Source organism: Canis lupus, chromosome 25, assembly GCF_003254725.2.
Source record: "Canis lupus dingo isolate Sandy chromosome 25, ASM325472v2, whole genome shotgun sequence".
NCBI classification, from domain to species: domain Eukaryota; kingdom Metazoa; phylum Chordata; class Mammalia; order Carnivora; family Canidae; genus Canis; species Canis lupus.
In genome coordinates, this window is record NC_064267.1 from 4,556,781 (window position 1) to 4,576,521 (window position 19,741).

At 37.9% G+C, this 19,741-nt stretch overlaps 1 protein-coding gene and 1 pseudogene across 9 annotated transcripts in view; both read left to right on the top strand.

The window, feature by feature from the left end:
* Positions 1 to 19,741, top strand: part of DCLK1 (doublecortin like kinase 1) — a 340,908-nt gene that overhangs the window by 159,573 nt on the left and 161,594 nt on the right. For all 9 annotated transcript variants that reach the window (XR_003142225.3, XM_025462494.3, XM_025462502.3 and 6 more), the window contains exon 4: positions 16,744 to 16,843. Coding sequence is in view for 8 of the 9 variants with exons in the window: in XM_025462494.3 (XP_025318279.1) it covers positions 16,744 to 16,843 (100 nt within the window). In the remaining variant the exon portion in view is untranslated. The remainder of the gene's footprint in view (positions 1 to 16,743; positions 16,844 to 19,741) is intronic.
* On the top strand, positions 3,519 to 6,134 carry LOC112670079 (biogenesis of lysosome-related organelles complex 1 subunit 1-like; annotated as a pseudogene).

A 19,741-nucleotide genomic window follows, 5' to 3' on the forward strand; every position in this document is an offset into this window, starting at 1 on the left:
CCATACGATCTTTAGGATTTTGTAACTGGTTTATTTTACTTAGCATAATGTCTTCAAGGCTCATCCACGTTGTAGCACGTGACAGTCTTCCCTCTCTAAGACTGATTATACTCCACTGTATCGATATACCACATTTGTTTGTTCATTCTTTTGTTGGTGGACACTTGGGTTACTTCTGCCTTTTGACTGCTGTGAATAATGGGTGTGTCCATAAGTGTACAAATATCTTGTCAAGTCTCTACTTTCACTTCTTTTGAGTAGACACCCAGAAGTGGAATTGCTGATCATATGGTAATTCTATGTTTGAATGTGGGGAGAACCTCCATACTGTTTTCCACCAGGGCTGTACCATTCTACATTCCCACAGGTAATGCACCCCTAAAAGTGGACAGGGCCTAAAAAAACAGGAATTAAGTGTGGATTGATTCTCAGTGGCTTCCAGTTGGTCCTTACAGAAAAAGAAAACAACATGGTTTTTTAACTAGTCCTTAGCTGCTCACAAATGAACTTTTTTCTTCAAGGGAGGACATTTTAAGGTTTCAGTGAATAGGATTCTTTTTCTGTGCTTTGCACAGCAACTGGTAAACCAAGATATATATATATATATATATATGTGTATATATATATATATACACATATATATATATTACCCACTAAGATATGGTAAACTAATGTATCTATATATACTAAGATATATATGTGTATATATATATATATATATATATATATATATATATATATATATACATGTCCACAAACATATATATGTGTGTGTGTGTGTGTGTGTGTGTGTGTATATATATTTAAATGTTGGGCAGCCCGGGTGGCTCAGCAGTTTGGCGCTGCCTTCAGCCCAGGGCGTGATCCTGGCTCCCCGCATGGAGCCTGCTCCTCCCTCTGCCTGTGTCTCTGCCTCTCTCTCTCTGCATGTGTGTGTGAAAAATAAATAAAATCTTAAAAATATATATATATATATTTATATATATATATATATATAAACGTTGATCATCACTTACAACCAAATGAATAAAATTTGGTTAGAGAAGAGCATGTCAGTATCACATGGAATTAGGGCCATGTATACCCAGTACAGAAACTCCAGGTGCTGGTGTTAATTCAATTAAATTTGAGTCAGAGTAAAGAAATAGTGCCACTGGGATCCCTGGGTGGCTCAGTGGTTTAGCACCTGCCTTCGGCCTGGGGCGTGATCCTGGAGACCGGGGATCGAGTCCCGTGTCAGGCTCCCTGCGTGGAGCCTGCTTCTCCCTCTGCCTGTCTCTCTCTCTCTGTCTCTTCTCATGAATAAATAAATAAAATCTTAAAAAAAAAAAATAGTGGCACTGCTGGATCAACTGGTCATACAGATACAAACGGCCAGCACTCACCTAGCCTGGATCATTGGCTTGAGCAGAGTAGCAAGGTATTGGCATCTACAGGAATATTCCTACAATGCTCGCTAGAAGACAGTTGTGTGTATTTATTTTTAAAAATTTTTAGCACCATGAATGACACATTCGTGAAATAACCTACCCTGTGTTGAGGAGACTGCTAGATTTAGAATGATTAACGAACTGCACTGGTAACCTAAGACCTGGTATGTGATATAAAGGAACTTGCTGATTTCATATCAAAGTAACCAGAGTTGTGACTTATATTAGAGGTTAACACATTTTCTCTGGAAAATAGTCAGATAGAAGATACCTTACGCTTTCTGAGCCATTTGGTTTCTGAGATAGCTACTGATTCCACCATCGTAGCGCAAAATCAGCCATAGACTATAGGGAAGCCAGTGAGCTTGCCTATGTTCCAATAAAACTTTATTCATGAACACCTAACTCTGAAATGCGCCTAACACAAAATGTTATTCTTCTTTTGATTTTTTTTTTCAATTCCTTTAAAATGAAAAAACCATTCTTAGTTCCTGGACTCTATAAAAACAGGCAGCTGGGACAGATTTGCCCATAAGTCTCAGTTTACAAAAACCCCTTGGAAGTCATAAGAATGTTTATTTTTGATGCTCACTTTTTTGTAGGTTTAGAAAAACTTGGATGCAAAAAAACATTAAAAAGTATGTTCTGGCAAGTCATTAATGAAGATTTAAACTTATGATATGAAGACAAATATTTCCAGCCACATGCCTCAGTGTAATTTGGTTAGCTGCATTTAATAGCTTCAAGGAGGCAGAGATTTAGGTAGCAAAGTGAACGTGCCAAATAGGAGAGCAATGTGGAGAGTTTTAAAACTGTGGCACTGTCTATGAATTCTTAAATCATGCATTCATACAATTTGTATGTGCATTTCCTCTTTTATAAAATGTTTGCTCCTGGAATTCTTATAGTTTCATTGTTAGTGAAAGTGGTTTCTTTCTTTTTTTTTTTTCACAACCCTATATTATAAATTCTCAAAACCTGCCACTTCACAGCATTATTCCTTTGAATGTCTTTAATTCTGTAATTTTACACGTCCCCTTATATTCTAAATTTAATTCATTTTCAGAAGTTCTGTATGGAAAAGGGCCCGTAATAATTCATGATTATTCCCAATTATCTTTTTATAATTTAATACAAGAGGATTTTACTGCATTTTAAAAAGTATCTCTTAATTTAAAAAAAAGACTGTTTTCCCAAGTTTAACTTTATAAAATAGTAGCCATAATTTAACTATTTCATGGTTCTAGAAGTATTTTCATATCTTAAAAAAATAAAGGATTTTCCCAAGATGTTATAATCCTGCAGTGATAATTTAACTATTTCATGGTTCTAGAAACACTTGGAACATTGAAGTTTTAAGGTTATCATTGACTAGAATATGCCAAATATTTAGTAATAACCTTTCACTTCTCAGCGTAAAATCAGTGCTTTACAATCACAGTCTTCATATTCATAAAACATGCCCCAAACAAAGCTTTCTATTGATATTCTACCTTACCAGAGCATTAGATAAGAGCATATAATAAATTGTAAAATCAATGATATTTTCATTGTTACCCACTAGTCTAACTATAGAGGCCCCTCAATGTGGTAATAAACATGAATTTAATCTTTAGGACCTTGGGCCTGGTAGACTCGTGATAAACATTCATTTGCCTCCCCAGTTTGTCTATTGCGTGTGGTCCTTTCTAAGTCATGAATTGACAGAGCTAAAAGAGGTATTGCTGCCACTCATTTAGTATAATCCCTCTTTAGAGAAAACAAGAGGGCACTCAAGAGACATCAGGATCTCACAAGAGTGATTTTGAGTCAAGATTATGACAATCCAGTTCTGATTCCCTGTAGTCTAGGGTCCTGCCTGTTACCCACTTGTTCTTGGGGAATTTTCAGGACTAGTTCTTTCCCTGCTTCTATTTTAGAAGTCAAGGAGACATCCCATAAAGGCTTTTCTGCTCTTAATACTCTACCCTGTATATATTTTGTAAAATAACTGGCCAACCACGAACAAAGCAGAAAAGACAAAGAGAAAATAAGAGTCTAGATAACCCAGAGTCTGCACAACTCTCCTACAATGAAGAATTGGTCGTTATGGCGTAAAAGCTAACTGGCATAAATGGCAGTTAAAAATAAAAATCATGGAATAAAAATCATGTGTTTGCCTTTCTTTCAGGTTAGTACAACATCTATAATATTTGAATAAAGTGTTCTAGGCTTCAGAATTTGTCTCTAAAATGCTCTAGAACTTAACAATAGGACAATGAAGCCACTAACAGCTGATGCTACTAAAAAAATCCTCAGGTTAAAGTTTAACAAGAATGTTATGCTTTGAACCTTCCTTCTTAATCCTTTTGGTTAAAACGAGATGAATGTGTTTCATGGAAAATTTTTATGTTACTCCATATCTTTGGGTGCATGAAGGATATACACCTGTATTGTTTTGCTAGAGCTGCTGTAACAAAGTACCACAAAGTGGGGTGATTAAACAACTGGAATTTATTGTCTCATAATTCTGGAGGCCAGAAGTCTAAAATCAGGTTAATGAAGGATTAACAGGATTGACTGATTAGCAGGATTGATTCTTTCTGAGGGCTGTGAAGGAGAATCTGTCCCATGCCTGCTTCTGGTTTCTGGTGCTTTGCTGGCAATCTTTGGCATTCTTTGACCTCTAGAAGCATCACCCTGATCTCTGCCTTCATCATCACATGATGTGCTTCCTGTGTGCATGTCCATCTCCAAACATCCCCTTCTTATAAGGCCAACAGATTAGATTAGAGGCCCACCCCATTCCAGCATGACCTCGTCTTAACTAATTATGTCTGCAAAGACCATAATTTCCAAATAAGGTCACATTTTGAGGTACTGGGAATTAGGATTCCGACATATGAGTTTGGGGGGGAGGCACAGCTTAAACCATAGCAACACCCCTCACTGAAATACTGTTATAAAACAGTTACTCTCTTCTCTATAAAGGTTCATACAGAGACATTTCTTGAGCTCAAAAAATATTGTTAACAGTTCATATGTTTGGACACTGAAGGGCAGTATAACACTACAAATAATACAAGAAGTTTCCAGCCCAGTTACTGTAGAAATTAAATTATGATGCTTTATAGTAGCATGGTTGTTGTATATGGTGATTTTAACCTTATTTATATCAATGAGACCTAATAATGGGGGAGATTTCAAACCTGAAGTTGTCTAAATGACACACAAGGAGAGAAGCTCAATGTTGAGATTCCCGTTGAACGGTTATGCCTCTTTTATGGTTTTAAAGCTGTAAGTGGCTGCTCATCATGGCAGTTCATACTTAGATTTCATTTCCCTTAACATCAAGGAAATTGTGATTGGCATGGACAAATGTTTCAGCATGGAGGGGATGTTTAGTCATCTACTTGTCAGGCACTTGAAAAGAATAAGATTTTTTCAGGGGATGTAAGGAGATAGCTTATATTAATAGAGTTATTGCGTTGTATTCTTCACATATGAAAGAAAAATGGATAATACACGGAAAGAAAATGTTATTTTCATGCACTTTGATTAGTGTTGATTGCAATTCTAATGTCTTACGGTTGTCTAAAGTCTGACAGCAGTAAGATGGAATAATTTTCATCAGAAAGGCAGTGCAGGAGAAGACAAACAGGAAACTGCTGATTTATTCTGCCTTCCATTCTGTGATCATTGACTTTTCTGAGTGTGATCTTGGAAGTTTATGCTTCAGCAACATTAACTTAAGGCCTTTCATTACTGTTTTTTGCCTTTCATTACTAAACAGTTCCTCTCCCTGACACCCGTCGATACATTATCTCAACAAATTCTTTCTGCCATCCTGGGAGGTGGATACAATATTATCTTCATTCTCTCTATGAAGAAAAGGAGGTTTCCAATTGATTCACCCAGTTGGTAATTAATGGAATTAAGTTTTAAACGTGACTTTCTCTGATTCCAGTGCTACTATGCAAAACTTTTCAAGGCCACTATTGCCATTGAGAGCTTTATTGTATGCGGTCTATATTGGTGCATTGTTGAATGAAAGCTAGAACATTAGAGAATGTAAACATGAGTGTTCTTGTCCAAATATTGAGAGAATCTCCCTGTGCTAGGTAGATGTCCCCTGTAAAAATGAGCCTAACCCTTTATATGCCCTTAAAGATATTCTGAGTTAATAATCATCACACATTGAGAGAAGGCCAGCAGTAATATTAGACAAGTTTGTGAAAGGAAGGAAGAATCATGTCAAATTACTCCTGACTTGTGAGAAACCTAGTAAGTAAAAACTAGCCATTAGATGTTATTTGTGAGCCGCCGCCGCCGTGCTGTGGCGCCTGCTGAGGGAGCACCAGGCCAAGCAGAGGGGACGCAAGAAGCTGCAGGAGAAGAGGAGGCGGGAGGCCATCCCCGCAGCGACCTGCCTCACCGAAGCGCTGCTGCATCACCTCAGTGTGGGTGTGGCCCAGGCTCCATGAACCAGAGAAGCTGGACCACGAGGCGAAGACCCTACACGTCTAGGCTGCCCAGTTTGCCAAGCAGACAGGCCAGTGGGTCGGGATGGTGGAGAACTTCAATCAGGCACTCAAGGAAATCGGGGATGTGGAGAACTGGGCTCGGAGCATCGAGCTGGACATGCGCACCATTGCCACCGCCCTGGAATATGTGTACAAAGGGCAGCTGCAGGCCGCCCCCTCCTAGCCCCTCTTCCATTCCCCTTCCCCCCACCCCATCCCTCCTACCTGGGGGAAGCTGATAGGCCAAGAATAAAACACAACCCCCCCCCTTCCAAGAAAGAAGTTATTCGTGAAAATGCTTGAGTTTCTCCTCTCACTCTGATGTGCTAGGCCCCAAATCGATTTCCCTAGATGGTTGAGTTTTATTTACTCTGCTCCCTTCCAACGAGTGCTAACATTTCTAATAATTTTTAGTAGCCATGGTTGTTTTTCATAATTGGGCAGAGCAGATGTGATAAAAAAGAAAATTACTGCTTATGATTGATTTTCATTTTTTTTAAGAAGAGACCTTTCATTTTTATGATGAAGCCAGTAGCTATTAAAACCACCATTAGACCTTGTAGACAGGAGTTGCCATAAGGGGTGGGAGAGAGAAGTGAACTGTGCTTCTGCTCTTTATTACAGGGAGTTAATTTGGTTCCGTCTCTACTGAGCTGGTAACATTTGCTCTGAAATTTCATGTTACTGATTCTCCATGCTATTTCACTCCTCTTCTCTCCCGGGAAGGGGAAAGGGAGGGTAGAAGAGAGGAAGGACACAAAAAACAAGTTCAGTCGACAAATCTACCCTTTTCCCAGGACACCTGTATAAGCAAGCACATGTGTTGGGTCTTGACCATGTCCTACCCTATGTTCAGAAATTCTAGCAATCGGGGTCTGTTGGGAAGCCTCATTGCCTTCCTTGCGACTTTGGCACAGCCATGGTGACCCGCCTTGTGCACATTAACCATTGCTAATGGCCACTTAGTGGGAAATTCTGCCCCAGAGATTGCAAACTGCCTGCCCATGGGTCGAATCCAGGACACAGGTGTGTTTTATTTGGAGTGCACAGTGCTTTTTTTAAGAAAGAAAAAATAAAAGAATTTATTGCCAACTTTCAAAAATCAGGGACTTTTAAATGAAAATCTGATTTCACTTTTTCTTAAAAACTCAATCAGTCTAGCAGCCCTGGCCTTACTTTGATGCATGACAAGTATCAAGGTGCTGCCCTTAGGAGAAGGGAGGGTTCTAGTTTATTATTACCAGTTTCCTATTGTCTGCCTATGTTAATTACCATTTATCACCCCATTTGCACTGTGTTTTATTATGCCTGGCCCACTTCACTGTTTGTATTACCTTCCAGGCCTCTGTAAGCATTTGAAGTCCTTATGCTTTATACACATAGCTCATGCATTGTGGGGAAATGGCAACCAGACCTGTTATTCACTCAACTCTAAATTTAGATTAAAAAAGAATTATGGAAACTCTAATATACATGGTATAAGATGAAGACAAAGAAGAAATACTGGCCTAGAGTGTTTTGGTCACCATATATAATTTTCTAAAAGACCATTGAGTAAGGAATATCTCCAAGTATGTATTCATGGTTGTACACACATTATCAACATTTATTTATAAAAACCATATTTTAAACCAAGCCTTCATTTTGGACTGTAAAATTTTTTATCTTACCACTGCCAATCTCTGTCTCTCAGCCTTTTCTTAGCTGTGCTTGAATCTTAATACAACTATGAAAAAATGGTATCTTATTCAAACTATTCCAGAGAATGTTTTTATTGGCAATTTTAAAAGCTGACTTACTCTGAAGGACATTTTTGGAAGGAGTACTTTACTCCAGTAATATTTTTAATGCTATATAAATGTTTTTATTAGCTACATTTGAGTTTGGGTAAAAAAAGAAAAAAGCAATTTTTCACTTAATAGTTTTAGAATGTAATTTTAGGTTGCATTTGTACTAAATACTACTGGAATCATTATTCTCAATTAGAAATGGTTAACCATCTTATGAGTAGAACACTGACCAATACTGAACCCACACAAGACAAAAGGCTCTGTCCTCAGCTTATTTAAGGAGGGGGGGAAAAACTTCCAAAACTGTATGAGAGCTCCGACCATGGAGGTGGTGATGTTGATGATGGCAGTGGTGCTGATGGTTAGGAGACAATGCTGATGCTCATGGTAGTGATGGTGATAATAGTAACAATCATTTTGGTGATTTTAGCTTTACGGTATTATCATTAGAAAACATCATTTGGGGCACCTGGGTGGCTCAATGGTTGAGCATCTGCCTTTGGCTCAAGGCGTGATCCCGGAGTCCTGGGATCAAGTTCCACATCAGGCTCCCTGCGAGGAACCTGCTTCTCCCTCTGCCTACGTCTCTGCCTTCTCTCTGGGTCTCTCGTGAATAAATAAATAAAATCTTTTTAAAAAAACAAAAAACATCATTTACTTGAGACTAGTTTGAATCAAATTAAAAATCTCTTTTAATGTTAAGCCATTTATCGAGGCAAGTAGATTAGAAATAGAAGTAGAAATATTTAAAGCAACCAATTCCATACTTCAATATCAAGCAACATTTACTAATGTTCCTGGCAGACACATACTTCCATAGCTTTAGGAATATCATTTGTTTGCCTGCAACCTTAAGCAACAAGCCAGTATGCAAGAATATAAAAGACAGAAGGATTGTCTTTATGGTTTTAGCCCTCACACAGATACCAATTCTTTGGATTGTGATTTTTCTTATGAAACGTTTTAAAAATCAGGATTCACTAAAGGGTCCTTGTGAGGAATCAGTATAATGATGTGAGTCAAGTGTCTTTGGGCGTGGCACATTGTGGATCTTGGCACTGGCCTTAGGGTCGTTCGAAAATCTCAGAAGGGAAATTCACAGCACTGTGATTCACTGGTCACATGCAAGTTGAGTAAGAGTTAACCAAATGGCAAGACAGCAACTGGTTGCTCCAAATACATTTCCAGCTCCCGAACTAGAGAACTATATCTGGAGGGTGTTGGCCTGACACGGGTTTTATGGGTTTGGTTTATTTTTCTGGGTTTGAAGCCGAACTTTTGTAATGCACATGCTTTAGCTTTACTTGCATGCCAAGATCCCCAACACATGCCTCACATTAGCTAGTGTTTTAGTGACTCCTTTTCTTTAAGAATATGTTCTGTTAGAGTATATTCCACAATACACTGCCCTAGCTGCTGTTCATGTAGACTAGTAGCTGAGAACACCACCAAGGAATGAATATACTATCAATTTCATAATTGTTGGGTTTTTTTAATTGACTCAGCAAAAAAAAAAAAAAAGTGTCTTAGAGCTTCAAACTTGTGAAAAGTAGTTTGAGGATCTTTATTTTCCTCTCTGTGTTATTATTATTTGAGTAATTTACTTCTTTTCTTAATGGCTTTATCTTTCTCTGGGTAAGAACCAGAGTTTCTTTAAGGGATTTTTCTTTATCAGAAATTTATTTATATAAGTTTATCATCAAAGAAATGAAAAAGTGATAAACAATGGAGGATGTGTTTTTTACTGACAATAATATAACACATTCCTGATATTTGGCAATAAGACAAATTATAGGCATATTATTGAATCAGAAATGTATAGAGTTACATGATTATAGAACAGAAAAATTCACAGTGGTTGAGTTATAATATCATGTGCATAACAACGCTCACTGCTAAGAGTGGAGAAAAAAGCCAAGTATGGAATGAAATTGGAAAAGAAACCTTATCAAAATTAGGTTTTGGCGGGATGAGGAGGCCCACATGTGCCAAGTTTTAGCTGAAAACTAATTATAATGGTCACATTATGAATTGTGCAGAAAGAAGAAGGTTATTGATTCTGATGCTTTAGATGCACAGGTGATTGGGTTTTTTTAAACACGGGTATAAGCATTTCTTTTTGGTAAACAGCATCTCCTTAAAACTGAACCTTTCCGAGGTGCCTGGGTGGCTCAGTGGTTGAGCATCTACCTTTGGCTCAGGGCATGATCCCAAGGTGCTAAGATCAAGTCTGCATCAGATTCCAAGCAGGGAGCCTGCTTCTCCCTCTGCCTATGTCTCTGCCTCTCGCTGTGTGTTTCTCATGAATAAATAAACAAAATCTTAAAAAAAAAAAAAAGACCTGAACCTTTCAGTATGTCCCCTGTAACTGGTATCAAGAAGAATGAGAAATTATAAATAAGTATTTTAAAAAGAAAAGAAAATTAAAACAGAAAAGATATGCCATACTCAGTGATTCCAATAAATGGACTGAGTTTCATGGCTTTTACTTTTGTGATCGTAATTTCACTTCAAATATGTTAGGTAGGTGATAGTAAAATATTTTAGTGTTTCACGCAAGGAGAGGCACCTTAGAGGGACACAATGACTCGCATGCGGGCTTTAAAAAAAAATGAGGCCATGGCTGCAGAGATATCCCATTGTTGGTAGAGGGCGCTCCTGTAAAAGAAAAGATAAGGACTGCTCCGTGATGTCAGTGTCACCATGGAGATCTCATTCCAGTGAGGCGGAATGGATTCCACAGTCCTGCTCTTGGAAATGTGTAAATAGCAGATGCTTTTATTGCCTTTGTTTGAATGTCTGTCGGTGCAGCGCAACTCAAGCCGGAAGCTCAGAGGAGAGGAAGTCCATATTTGTCTATAGTGGTTTTTTTCACTCCCTGGAAGCAGCTCAGCCTCCCGGGACCAGTGTGTATGGTGACAAGTTAATGGAAAAGATATAAATCCAGATTTCACATAAAAAGAGTCAAAACCGAATATGTTTTCCTAGGATCAAAGAAATAATTCAAATTTCCTTGTAAAAAAAATTTGTTAAGACACTTTTTGCTATAAACAATCTATAATATATGTGATAACTATTATTAAAATGAGTTTATTAACTGAAATTTATAATACACAAATGTAAGGGCACATTTTTCTGTACTTTGGATAGATTTGTTTTCCTGTAGCTTGGTAATTAAGAGCCTGCTTTTGAACGGTTTCAAATTTCTACACAAGTTGAATCTGGCTAAATTGTTTTTTTAATCTGTACAATGGATACAAATACCATCTAACTACTGTAAATAGAGTCTGTTTCTTTTATAGCAGAGAGGGTTCAATGCAATAATATATATTGAGGATTACATGTAAAAATATTTTATTTATTTTTTTGAGAGAGAGCAGGAGTGGGGGAGAGGCAGAAAGAGAGAGAGGGGGGGAGAGAGAGAGAGAGAGAGAGAAGTAGACTCCCCACTGAGTGCAGAGACCAAGGTGGGGCTGGAGGTGGGGCTCTATCCCAGGACTCTGAGGTCATGACCTGAGCCAAAGTCAAGACACTTAAGCCACTAAGCCACCCAGGCTCCAAGAGAACTCTTGTTGCTATCATACCAAGAAAATTTTTCATCTTTTCTTTATATCTTTATCATATAAATTACTGTGGTAAAACATTGTAGCACCAATGTAGAAGCTGATAACGGAGAGAATTTAAAGAACTTGTTCCAAGTTTATACAATGTTTATGTCAAATCTAGGTTCAAAACCCAAGTGTCCTGATTCTCATTCAAGGGCTTTTCCAGCACATCTGGCAATTATAGGCACCTATATTTTTTAAGGTACAGTGAGTGTGGCATTATGCTAAGCACCGTCAGAGATAAAGTCTGATGCAATAAATGCAATGTCATTATTTGGGGTTAGAGTTTCATATAATAACCAAAGCACCAGGTAAGAACTGAAAATTAATTGATGGTATATTAAGCATTGTATGCCATAAACTGATTACCTCCTTTATGAATTGCATATGGGATACGTAGAGTTTCTTTTCTAGTGTAAGGACATTTTGACAGAGGACAGTTTTCTCAGAGGAATACAAATCTCTGGGTCCCACAAAACTAAAAGTCGTGACAGATCCCAAGGGGTCCTGAGTTCAGACAGTGGTTCATAGAACCAGACCTGTGTTCTATGATGATCATACTAATTAATGACATTCACAGCATCATTTCAGTGGAAGCTTGATGGAAATCAGAAGCATGCACCATATACAGCATCATGCTAGCAACTTCTACCAGCTTTGCACCATATTCCTGAGTATAACTCCAAGTATGCTTTTCACAAAAACAATTATACTAGTAGAATCCCTATTCTCCAGGTGAGAAGGGGCACCCATATGCTGTATTTTATCCAAGTTCACTTAGAAAGGAAGCCTGTTGCTATAGTGCCCAGGAGCTACCTACTTTGTTTTATTTGTTTTATTTTTTATTTTTTATTTTTTTTATTTTTTTATTCATTTATATTAGGTATACATTTGGCTTATAAGTATAAGCCATTTTTACTTGGAAGTAAAAATGCATTTGAGCTAATAAAAATAAAATGTATTGAGGACTTATTCTCTTTTGATTCAGTCTTAACTCATCTACTCTTTGAAGCAACCAGTATACAATAAACGTGTTTGATATGAGGCACAAAGAAATGAACATCTAAGTGGCAGAGTTGGGTTAATTCAGAACCTGGGCTTTGATGACAGGGTGGGCTCTTCAGAAATTGTGCTACAGCAGGTATCTCTGTGGTACTGAGGAATACTGCCCTACAGGAGGCACTATATCTACCCTGACCAAATGTAGGATCTCTAGAAATAGGATGTGTTTTAAGATAGCTACCTGGGATTTCCTGACTTGCCTAAGTCAGAGGTGATTACAGTGCAAAGACTGCAACTCAGCCACCCAACTCCAGCCTCATGACATAAGCCACTTGTAGGTAATGCAGTTTACTTTTTGCTGAATTACTGATACACAATGTGTTAGGAATTCTTTGGAGTGTAAGTCTATGCACTATGTGCTGGAAAAGAAGAGATGAAGGATTAGGGTAGTTGTAATCTCAAGGGCTAATACAGTGGGTAGTAAATAATATGTATTTAATAAACATTTATTGAATGATGACTAGGGATTCAGGGAAGGGGTAAATCACTTTGGATTGGAGTGGATAGAGAAGGTAAGGCTTGAATCTTCAACTGAGCCTTGAGTCATAGGAGAGATTTGAACAGGCAGAGTTAGGTAAGAGGGGGTATCAAATGAAAAAAAAAGTCATACAAAAACCCATGCAAGTAGGAAAGAAGTCCTTTTCTGAGAAGAATATGTAAAGTAGATAAATTAGAATGTGTTTTGGGTTAGAGCATAGTCCTTGTATTTGTCCTTATATCTATTCATCCATCCATCCATCCATCCATCCATCCAAACATCTGATCATCCATCCATCCATCCATCCATCCATTCATCCATCCATCCAAACATCTGATCACCCATCCCTTCATCCATCCAAACATCCAGTCATCCATTAATCCATCCAACCATCCAAGAAATGCTTATTAAGTATCAGGTACATGGCATGACTACTGTAGACTTGAAAAGTAGGTTGGAACCGGATGGAATGCCAGACTCAGAAGATAAACTTTAATTTGATGATGGTAAACCATTGATGTTTTTCTGAGTCATAGAGTTTTTGAAAGTTTAAAAGAAAGAATAGATTAGCAGAATTAAACAGGATGGATTGGGGATAAAGGAGGTAAGAGTGAGAAATCCACCCGAGGGAAATGCCAAGGTGCACAGGTAGGAGGATAAACTCAGGACTTATGTGGTAAGAGGAAGGAGGACAGGAAAAGGCCCAGGTCTGAAAGATGTTAATCCATACATGGAATTTGTTTTTTTTTAAACTTGTTATCACACTGAATTTTGAGAACCTCAAATTTTAAAAGGAGTAACACTGTATAGATATATAAAATCAGATCTTTGTGCAAAACATTGGTAATCTTTTGATATTAGAATGTCCAGTAATGCCTAAAGGAAAATTCTCACACTGTATTGGCCTACAGAAGAGGGTTATACATCTTTCGTTACTCTTTCTTTTTTAGATGGAATACATTACAGCCACCTCTAGATTAATGATAGAGAGTGAAAGCATGGATAATTGAAGTGCACAGATTATCCTAAATCCATCTTTATCATAATCTTGTGTTTAAGCCTCCTTTTCTATCAAATCTTTTACCAAGGCTTCTAACAAGGAGCAATTTTATAAATTTGAATTTGATCTACTGACCATACACCTTCTGTGGTGGGAGGTTGTGAGCAGGGAAATGGCTAAATGATGCCAGAGCAAAGAGCACAGAAGATATTACAGTTTCTAATAGTTCAACAAATTCTTTGGTTTTAGTCACTGAAGATTGAGAGGTAAATGAATACATGTTGCTTGGCACCGAAATGACTTTTCCCGGTCTTTTTGTGCTGGGTGATGACAGTTTTTCTTTAACAATCGCTGCATTCCTTTTATGTTCTTGGAATCATGGAGTTGGAAACAACATCAAAAGTTCATCATGTTTCATTTCCCACTTGCCAACAGAATTAAACCTAAACTGTCCAAGCTGGATCATTGGCTCTTCTGTTCTTTGAGTCTCAGGCTTAAAGGATGGTCATGGGCATATGATGGAAGGAGGTTAGTTAGCTGGCAACCCCCTTATCCAGTGCTGTAGTTTTGATGATAGTTATCTGCCTGCTTAGCAAGAGCGTAAAACATTCACACACCGATGAATGTGATCTGGTTTGCAATCTGATGCTTTAGAATACAAATGATGGGAATATGTGGAATGAAAGGACAATTTCCTTTGGAAAAGAACATTTTTTATGTAGTAGAGATTTGTCATCATAATGTTTGCCACACAGCTTAGCACACAGTAGGCCCATCATAAATGTTTATCAGCTAGAGAAATCTGGCTGCCCAGGAGAGTGGGTAACATTACTTTCCATTGTGTGTTGTTTCCCTGAGTTTTTTTCACCCCTGGCCGCCAGTACAGAGCCAAAGGGAACCCTGTCACACATTAGTCCATAGGATACTATGTGAAGAGGAGAGTTCCAGAATCAAATAAGTTTGGGAAATAATGTATTTTCTATCTCCTATTTGGAGTAGTGGTGTACATTAGCCCATTAAGGGTTTTTGCAAGGACCAGAAATAAAAAAACTTGTTTATATTGAATGAACTCAGTATTTACCAAATCTATTTGGCCATAAGCCTCCCCTTCCTCCTCTCACCCACACCCCCTGCACAAAATGTTTTAACCATTCACACTAGGAAATATTGCCTTTTGAGGTTAATTATTCACATTTTTGCCTGAGGGAGAGACCATGTTTTTTTCACTTTTGTGTGTATATGCTCTATGCTAACTGGCATATAGTAGGCTCAATAAAGACTTCGGTGTGTATAATGAAAATGACCTATATGGGGTTGACATCAATTGCTGATCACAAAGGCTGGGTGGGGTGCTTGTCATGAAGATCAAGATGAACAGGGTCACAGTTGGGATCAGACAGAAAGGGAGGAGTGAAATGGAGTGGGTTCTGGATTCAAAGGGCCTGTTTTTAATCCAAGTAGAAGACTAGAGCTTCTTATACCACTCATGAAGATCTTTAGTCTGTTTTCCTTGATAATTACAATGTCCTTCTTAAGTAACCTATATTTTTAAGCTTTTTAAAAATATGTCATGGATGTAACTCACTTATAATTAATGTTTATCATCAAACTATTATGGAAATGTCATTCTTAAAATTTCAGCCAAGCAATTATTTGGAAATGAGAGCTTATTTGGAAAAACTATCTGACAGCTACACATCATTGTCTTTGGGGTCTCTAAGTAATGCTCTGTTCTCCCAACTTACTACTGTAAGCTTTACAGTACTGTCGATGTGTCAGGGCAGTGCTACCAAGCTTTGACAGAGAGCAGAATCTGAGATGCCCTGCAGATGACTGCAAAAGAAAATAAAGGTAGGAACTCATAGTAAATCCAGGCCAAAAGGATCTAACTCTCCAGGGGGGTTTGTCTGTGGGCCTCAGATATTCAAAGGAAAATGCTATTAAAAAGTCTATTTTAGCAGCTCTGAATGGGTACCTTCAATTGTCCACTTCATAATGTGCTCCGAGCAAAAGAAATTGAAAATGGATAGAAATCAGCAGTGTTCCCTGTGCTTTCTGTTGGCATCATACATATTGTAAACAAAATATTGCACCACACATCCAAAGACAGTAAGTAGTATGCTTGAAATTATTCCTTTTGACCACAGGTACTTGAAAGACAACATTTAGCTCTCTTAAAGTTCTTATTGGAGAATAAGTTGAATAAATATCAAAAGGTTGTTTTAAAACTTTTCTTTTGCATAACTACAAGAAACTGGACAGCACAGGAGTTTTAAAGTTTGGCATGACTTGAGTTGGTGAGCATACTGTTGCCCCGTCTCTGAATCTTAGAAATAAGATCGTTCCTTTTATGAGAACTTTCACTTTTGTTTCAACTAGAGGTAGAATGGGTCTAAAGGAGATCCTTAAATGCATATTATGATACAGATAATTTTTTTCAATAGTTACCCCAAACAGTGATCACCGCGTGTATACTATATTTGTTCTTAAAATCTTATGCTGGCTTTTATTGCTCTCGAGGAATATTACATTCAAATGAATAAAGGGGTGTTCCTTTCCCACATGTCGCTGCATCCACTGTATTGTGAAAAATAAAGGGTTCTTACCTCATAGCCTATTGACATGTCAAGTAATAAATGTGACAGTTACCGGTTCTACTTTCCTTATCCCGTCTTCCTGCACAACTGAAATGTAACATGTTTCTTACTAGTAACAGATGCTGGAAACCTTCTTTTGAAATTCCTCTAGAGAAAGCTGTCCTGTTGATTCCATTAGACGTGGGAAGTGGCTTTATGCAGATGTCTACTTGCAGGGATGCAATGTTGTAATTGCTGTTCTGCTGACCCCTTGCTGAGTGCCATGCTTTTCTCTTGTAGGTGATGTGCCTTCAGGACTTTTTTGGTGACGATGACATTTTTATTGCATGTGGACCGGAGAAGTTCCGTTACCAGGATGATTTCTTGCTAGATGAAAGTGGTAAGGAAAAAAAAAAGTTCAAAACCAGGGGAAATTTGAGGCAGCTTTCCAAAATGAGCTGCACCAGGCCAAGATTATGTCAACCCCAAAGCTACCAAATCAGTTTCAGATCCTCACCCAGCATGTCTTTTCCATATCTCGAATTTCTTTGATTTTTTTTATATAGAAAACAGATGAAATGATAATTGGAAAGGTTAAATCATTCAGAAGAGAAAATCACCAATGGCTAATTTATAATCATTTAATAACTAAATTGATGCTTTATAGAAAACCAAAATGCAGATTTCCAAGATGCACATTTTTAATTATCTATTTTTGTCAACATAGGTAGTTGAGAGATTTGTAATCATAAAGTTATTGAGTGTGTTTCTAGGTAGAGCTTTCACTAGCTTCCTCTGGTTCCTAACTAGGACAGTGGCCTGGCATCCTTTTTCCTTGAACTACTACAGAATTTGTATGTCTATATTAGCATCTGTAAGGGACCAAAAAAGAGGAAGGTGGTGTCCTTTGATTCAAATGGAAATGTGATTGTTTGTAATAGATAAAGAAGAGACAGTCCATTAAGAGGGAAAGATGTGTCTCAGGAAGTTAATGCAAAAGGTTGTGACTTCAAGAATGATTTTTTTCTGATGCTGTAAGTCATTTCAGAACCTTAACAGCATCACAGTAAAGATTATTGCACTGACAAAAGAGACCTCTCCTTAATCATATTACATCTAACTTAATTAGGGAAATATTACATATTTATGGACAATTCAGACACCAGATAGTTGGAAATGCTTTTTGAAGTGGTAATGAATTTTCTGCTTAAATGCATACAGAAACAACTTGGTGAGCTTTAGACGAAGTGGATGGGAAATACTTAAGCACTAACAAGATAGGGTAAGGGATGAGAGGTAGGGGTCATGCTCTCCCACTGCTGATGCACATTCACATACAGTGTCTATATTAATACACATATATGCATATCATCTCTGTGCATTTAAATGTAGTATAATTATTTCATCATTTAAAAATGACTTAGAATATATAGGGAGGGATAAGAATTAGAGATTTGCCCCTGAGTTCTAAGAACTTCAAATTCCCAATGAAAGTACATATATGATATGATATGTTAGACAGATAGATAGACAGATAGATAATATGACAGAAGTGTCATTTGAAGAGATTTAAGTTATTTTGGTTCAAAGAAACTAACTGGAAAGTATCTCCTTCTCTCTAAATAAGTTCTCTCTAAATACATTCCATCTGTATCTCTGGTTGATGTGCCCTTTGGGGGCAAAGATTTATATAAATATACCATGCACAGGGTGCCCTCAGGGAGGATTGTCCCCCACCCACCCCTTCCTTCTACAAGGTGAGAAAGCTTTGCTGTAACATAGAACAAGAGAATGTTAGGAGTCAGGCGGTGGAACTGACAGCACAGTTTTGAGAAAAATAAACTGCCTTGACTTTCAATTTAAAGAAAATAGCTGCTTCTGGTAGAATAGTCTGAAAGAACAGATGCGTTCTGAAATGAATGTTTCGTTTGTTGCTTTGATAGAAAACAACCTGTCAAATTCCAACTGGAATACACTTCAGTTTCAAATCAGCGTTGTTGACCTGGGAGCTGTCAAGGTCTCTATTCAGCCTCCAGTTGGATTTGGGGTCTCTCTCCAACCTAACCCCTCCTGGTGAGCCCTCTGTCCTGGGCTTTCCCTCCCTTACACTGTGCTCTCACACCAGACCATTCCCATCCCATTCCCCTGTGACAGTGGGCAGACAAGCTTTCTGGAAAGTACAACAGAAAAATACCGGAAAATCCATCGTGATTTATCTTTCGAAACCTTTCTCATTAAAAAGAATGCTGGCTAAAAAATAAAAATAAAAAATAAATAAATAAATAAATAAATAAATAAATAAATAAAAGAATGCTGGCAGATAGGTAGATAGATATCTATCTACATACATGCATAATCATACATCAAAACACCACGCCCATCATTTATGGTTTGGCACTTTGAAAGACCACTTCAAACTATTTCAGTAAGAAAGTGAGAACTTCACATTCTTACCTCTGATGAATATACCCTAACCGTTTTGTGGTGTGAAATCCATTTGCTGAGTAACAGTATCTTCCCCCATCCTAAGAGAAACACGCGGATTGGGGGAAGGGGTAGAAAAAGAATCTAAATTGAGATTTTACTTCCTTGGATGAACTTACTCTGAGACTAAATTCACACATTGACAACTGCAATTTCCCTGTTGCTTGTACAGCATGTTCTAGTGCTAATGTATTAAAATTTGAATCTTTTTTTAAGTGCTCTGAGATGATTTATCCCAGCTTATCTGTACTTGCTAAATGGTATTTGCACATTGAGGCTTCATTTGGCCTGTTCCATAGTAGCTTCCTAAAAGGAGTATCAGCAGGGGGTACAGACATCTTTAGAATTAATACTCAAGCAGAGCTGGGCTTGATTTAATGGCATCAAGAAGTGGCCTTTTGCCACAAGGCAGCACTTTTATTTTATCTTTCAAAATTAACCCAGCTCCTGGTGTGCTCAGGATTAGCAATAATACATCCCCCTAATTATTGCTGGGAAAGCTCCTGGAGACCGCTCGTAAGGTCTCTCCAATGAGGAATCCTGCCATTATAGACTTATATTTCATGAGCTACATTGGAGCCGGATCAATATTAGAAACTGTGAGGGAGCATCCTTCTTCCCCTAAATTTTCACATGGGAAGAAAAACCAAAAAAAAAAAAAAAAAAGCCTTCCTTTTTCCATCTTAAAATGTAACCCATTTTAGCAATATCGTCATCAATCAGTGGAATCTTAGCACCTTCGAAAAATGGTGGATACAGCACTATATATAGAGACAGACAGGCCAACAGCTCCTTCCCCTGCATGGGCTGCTGT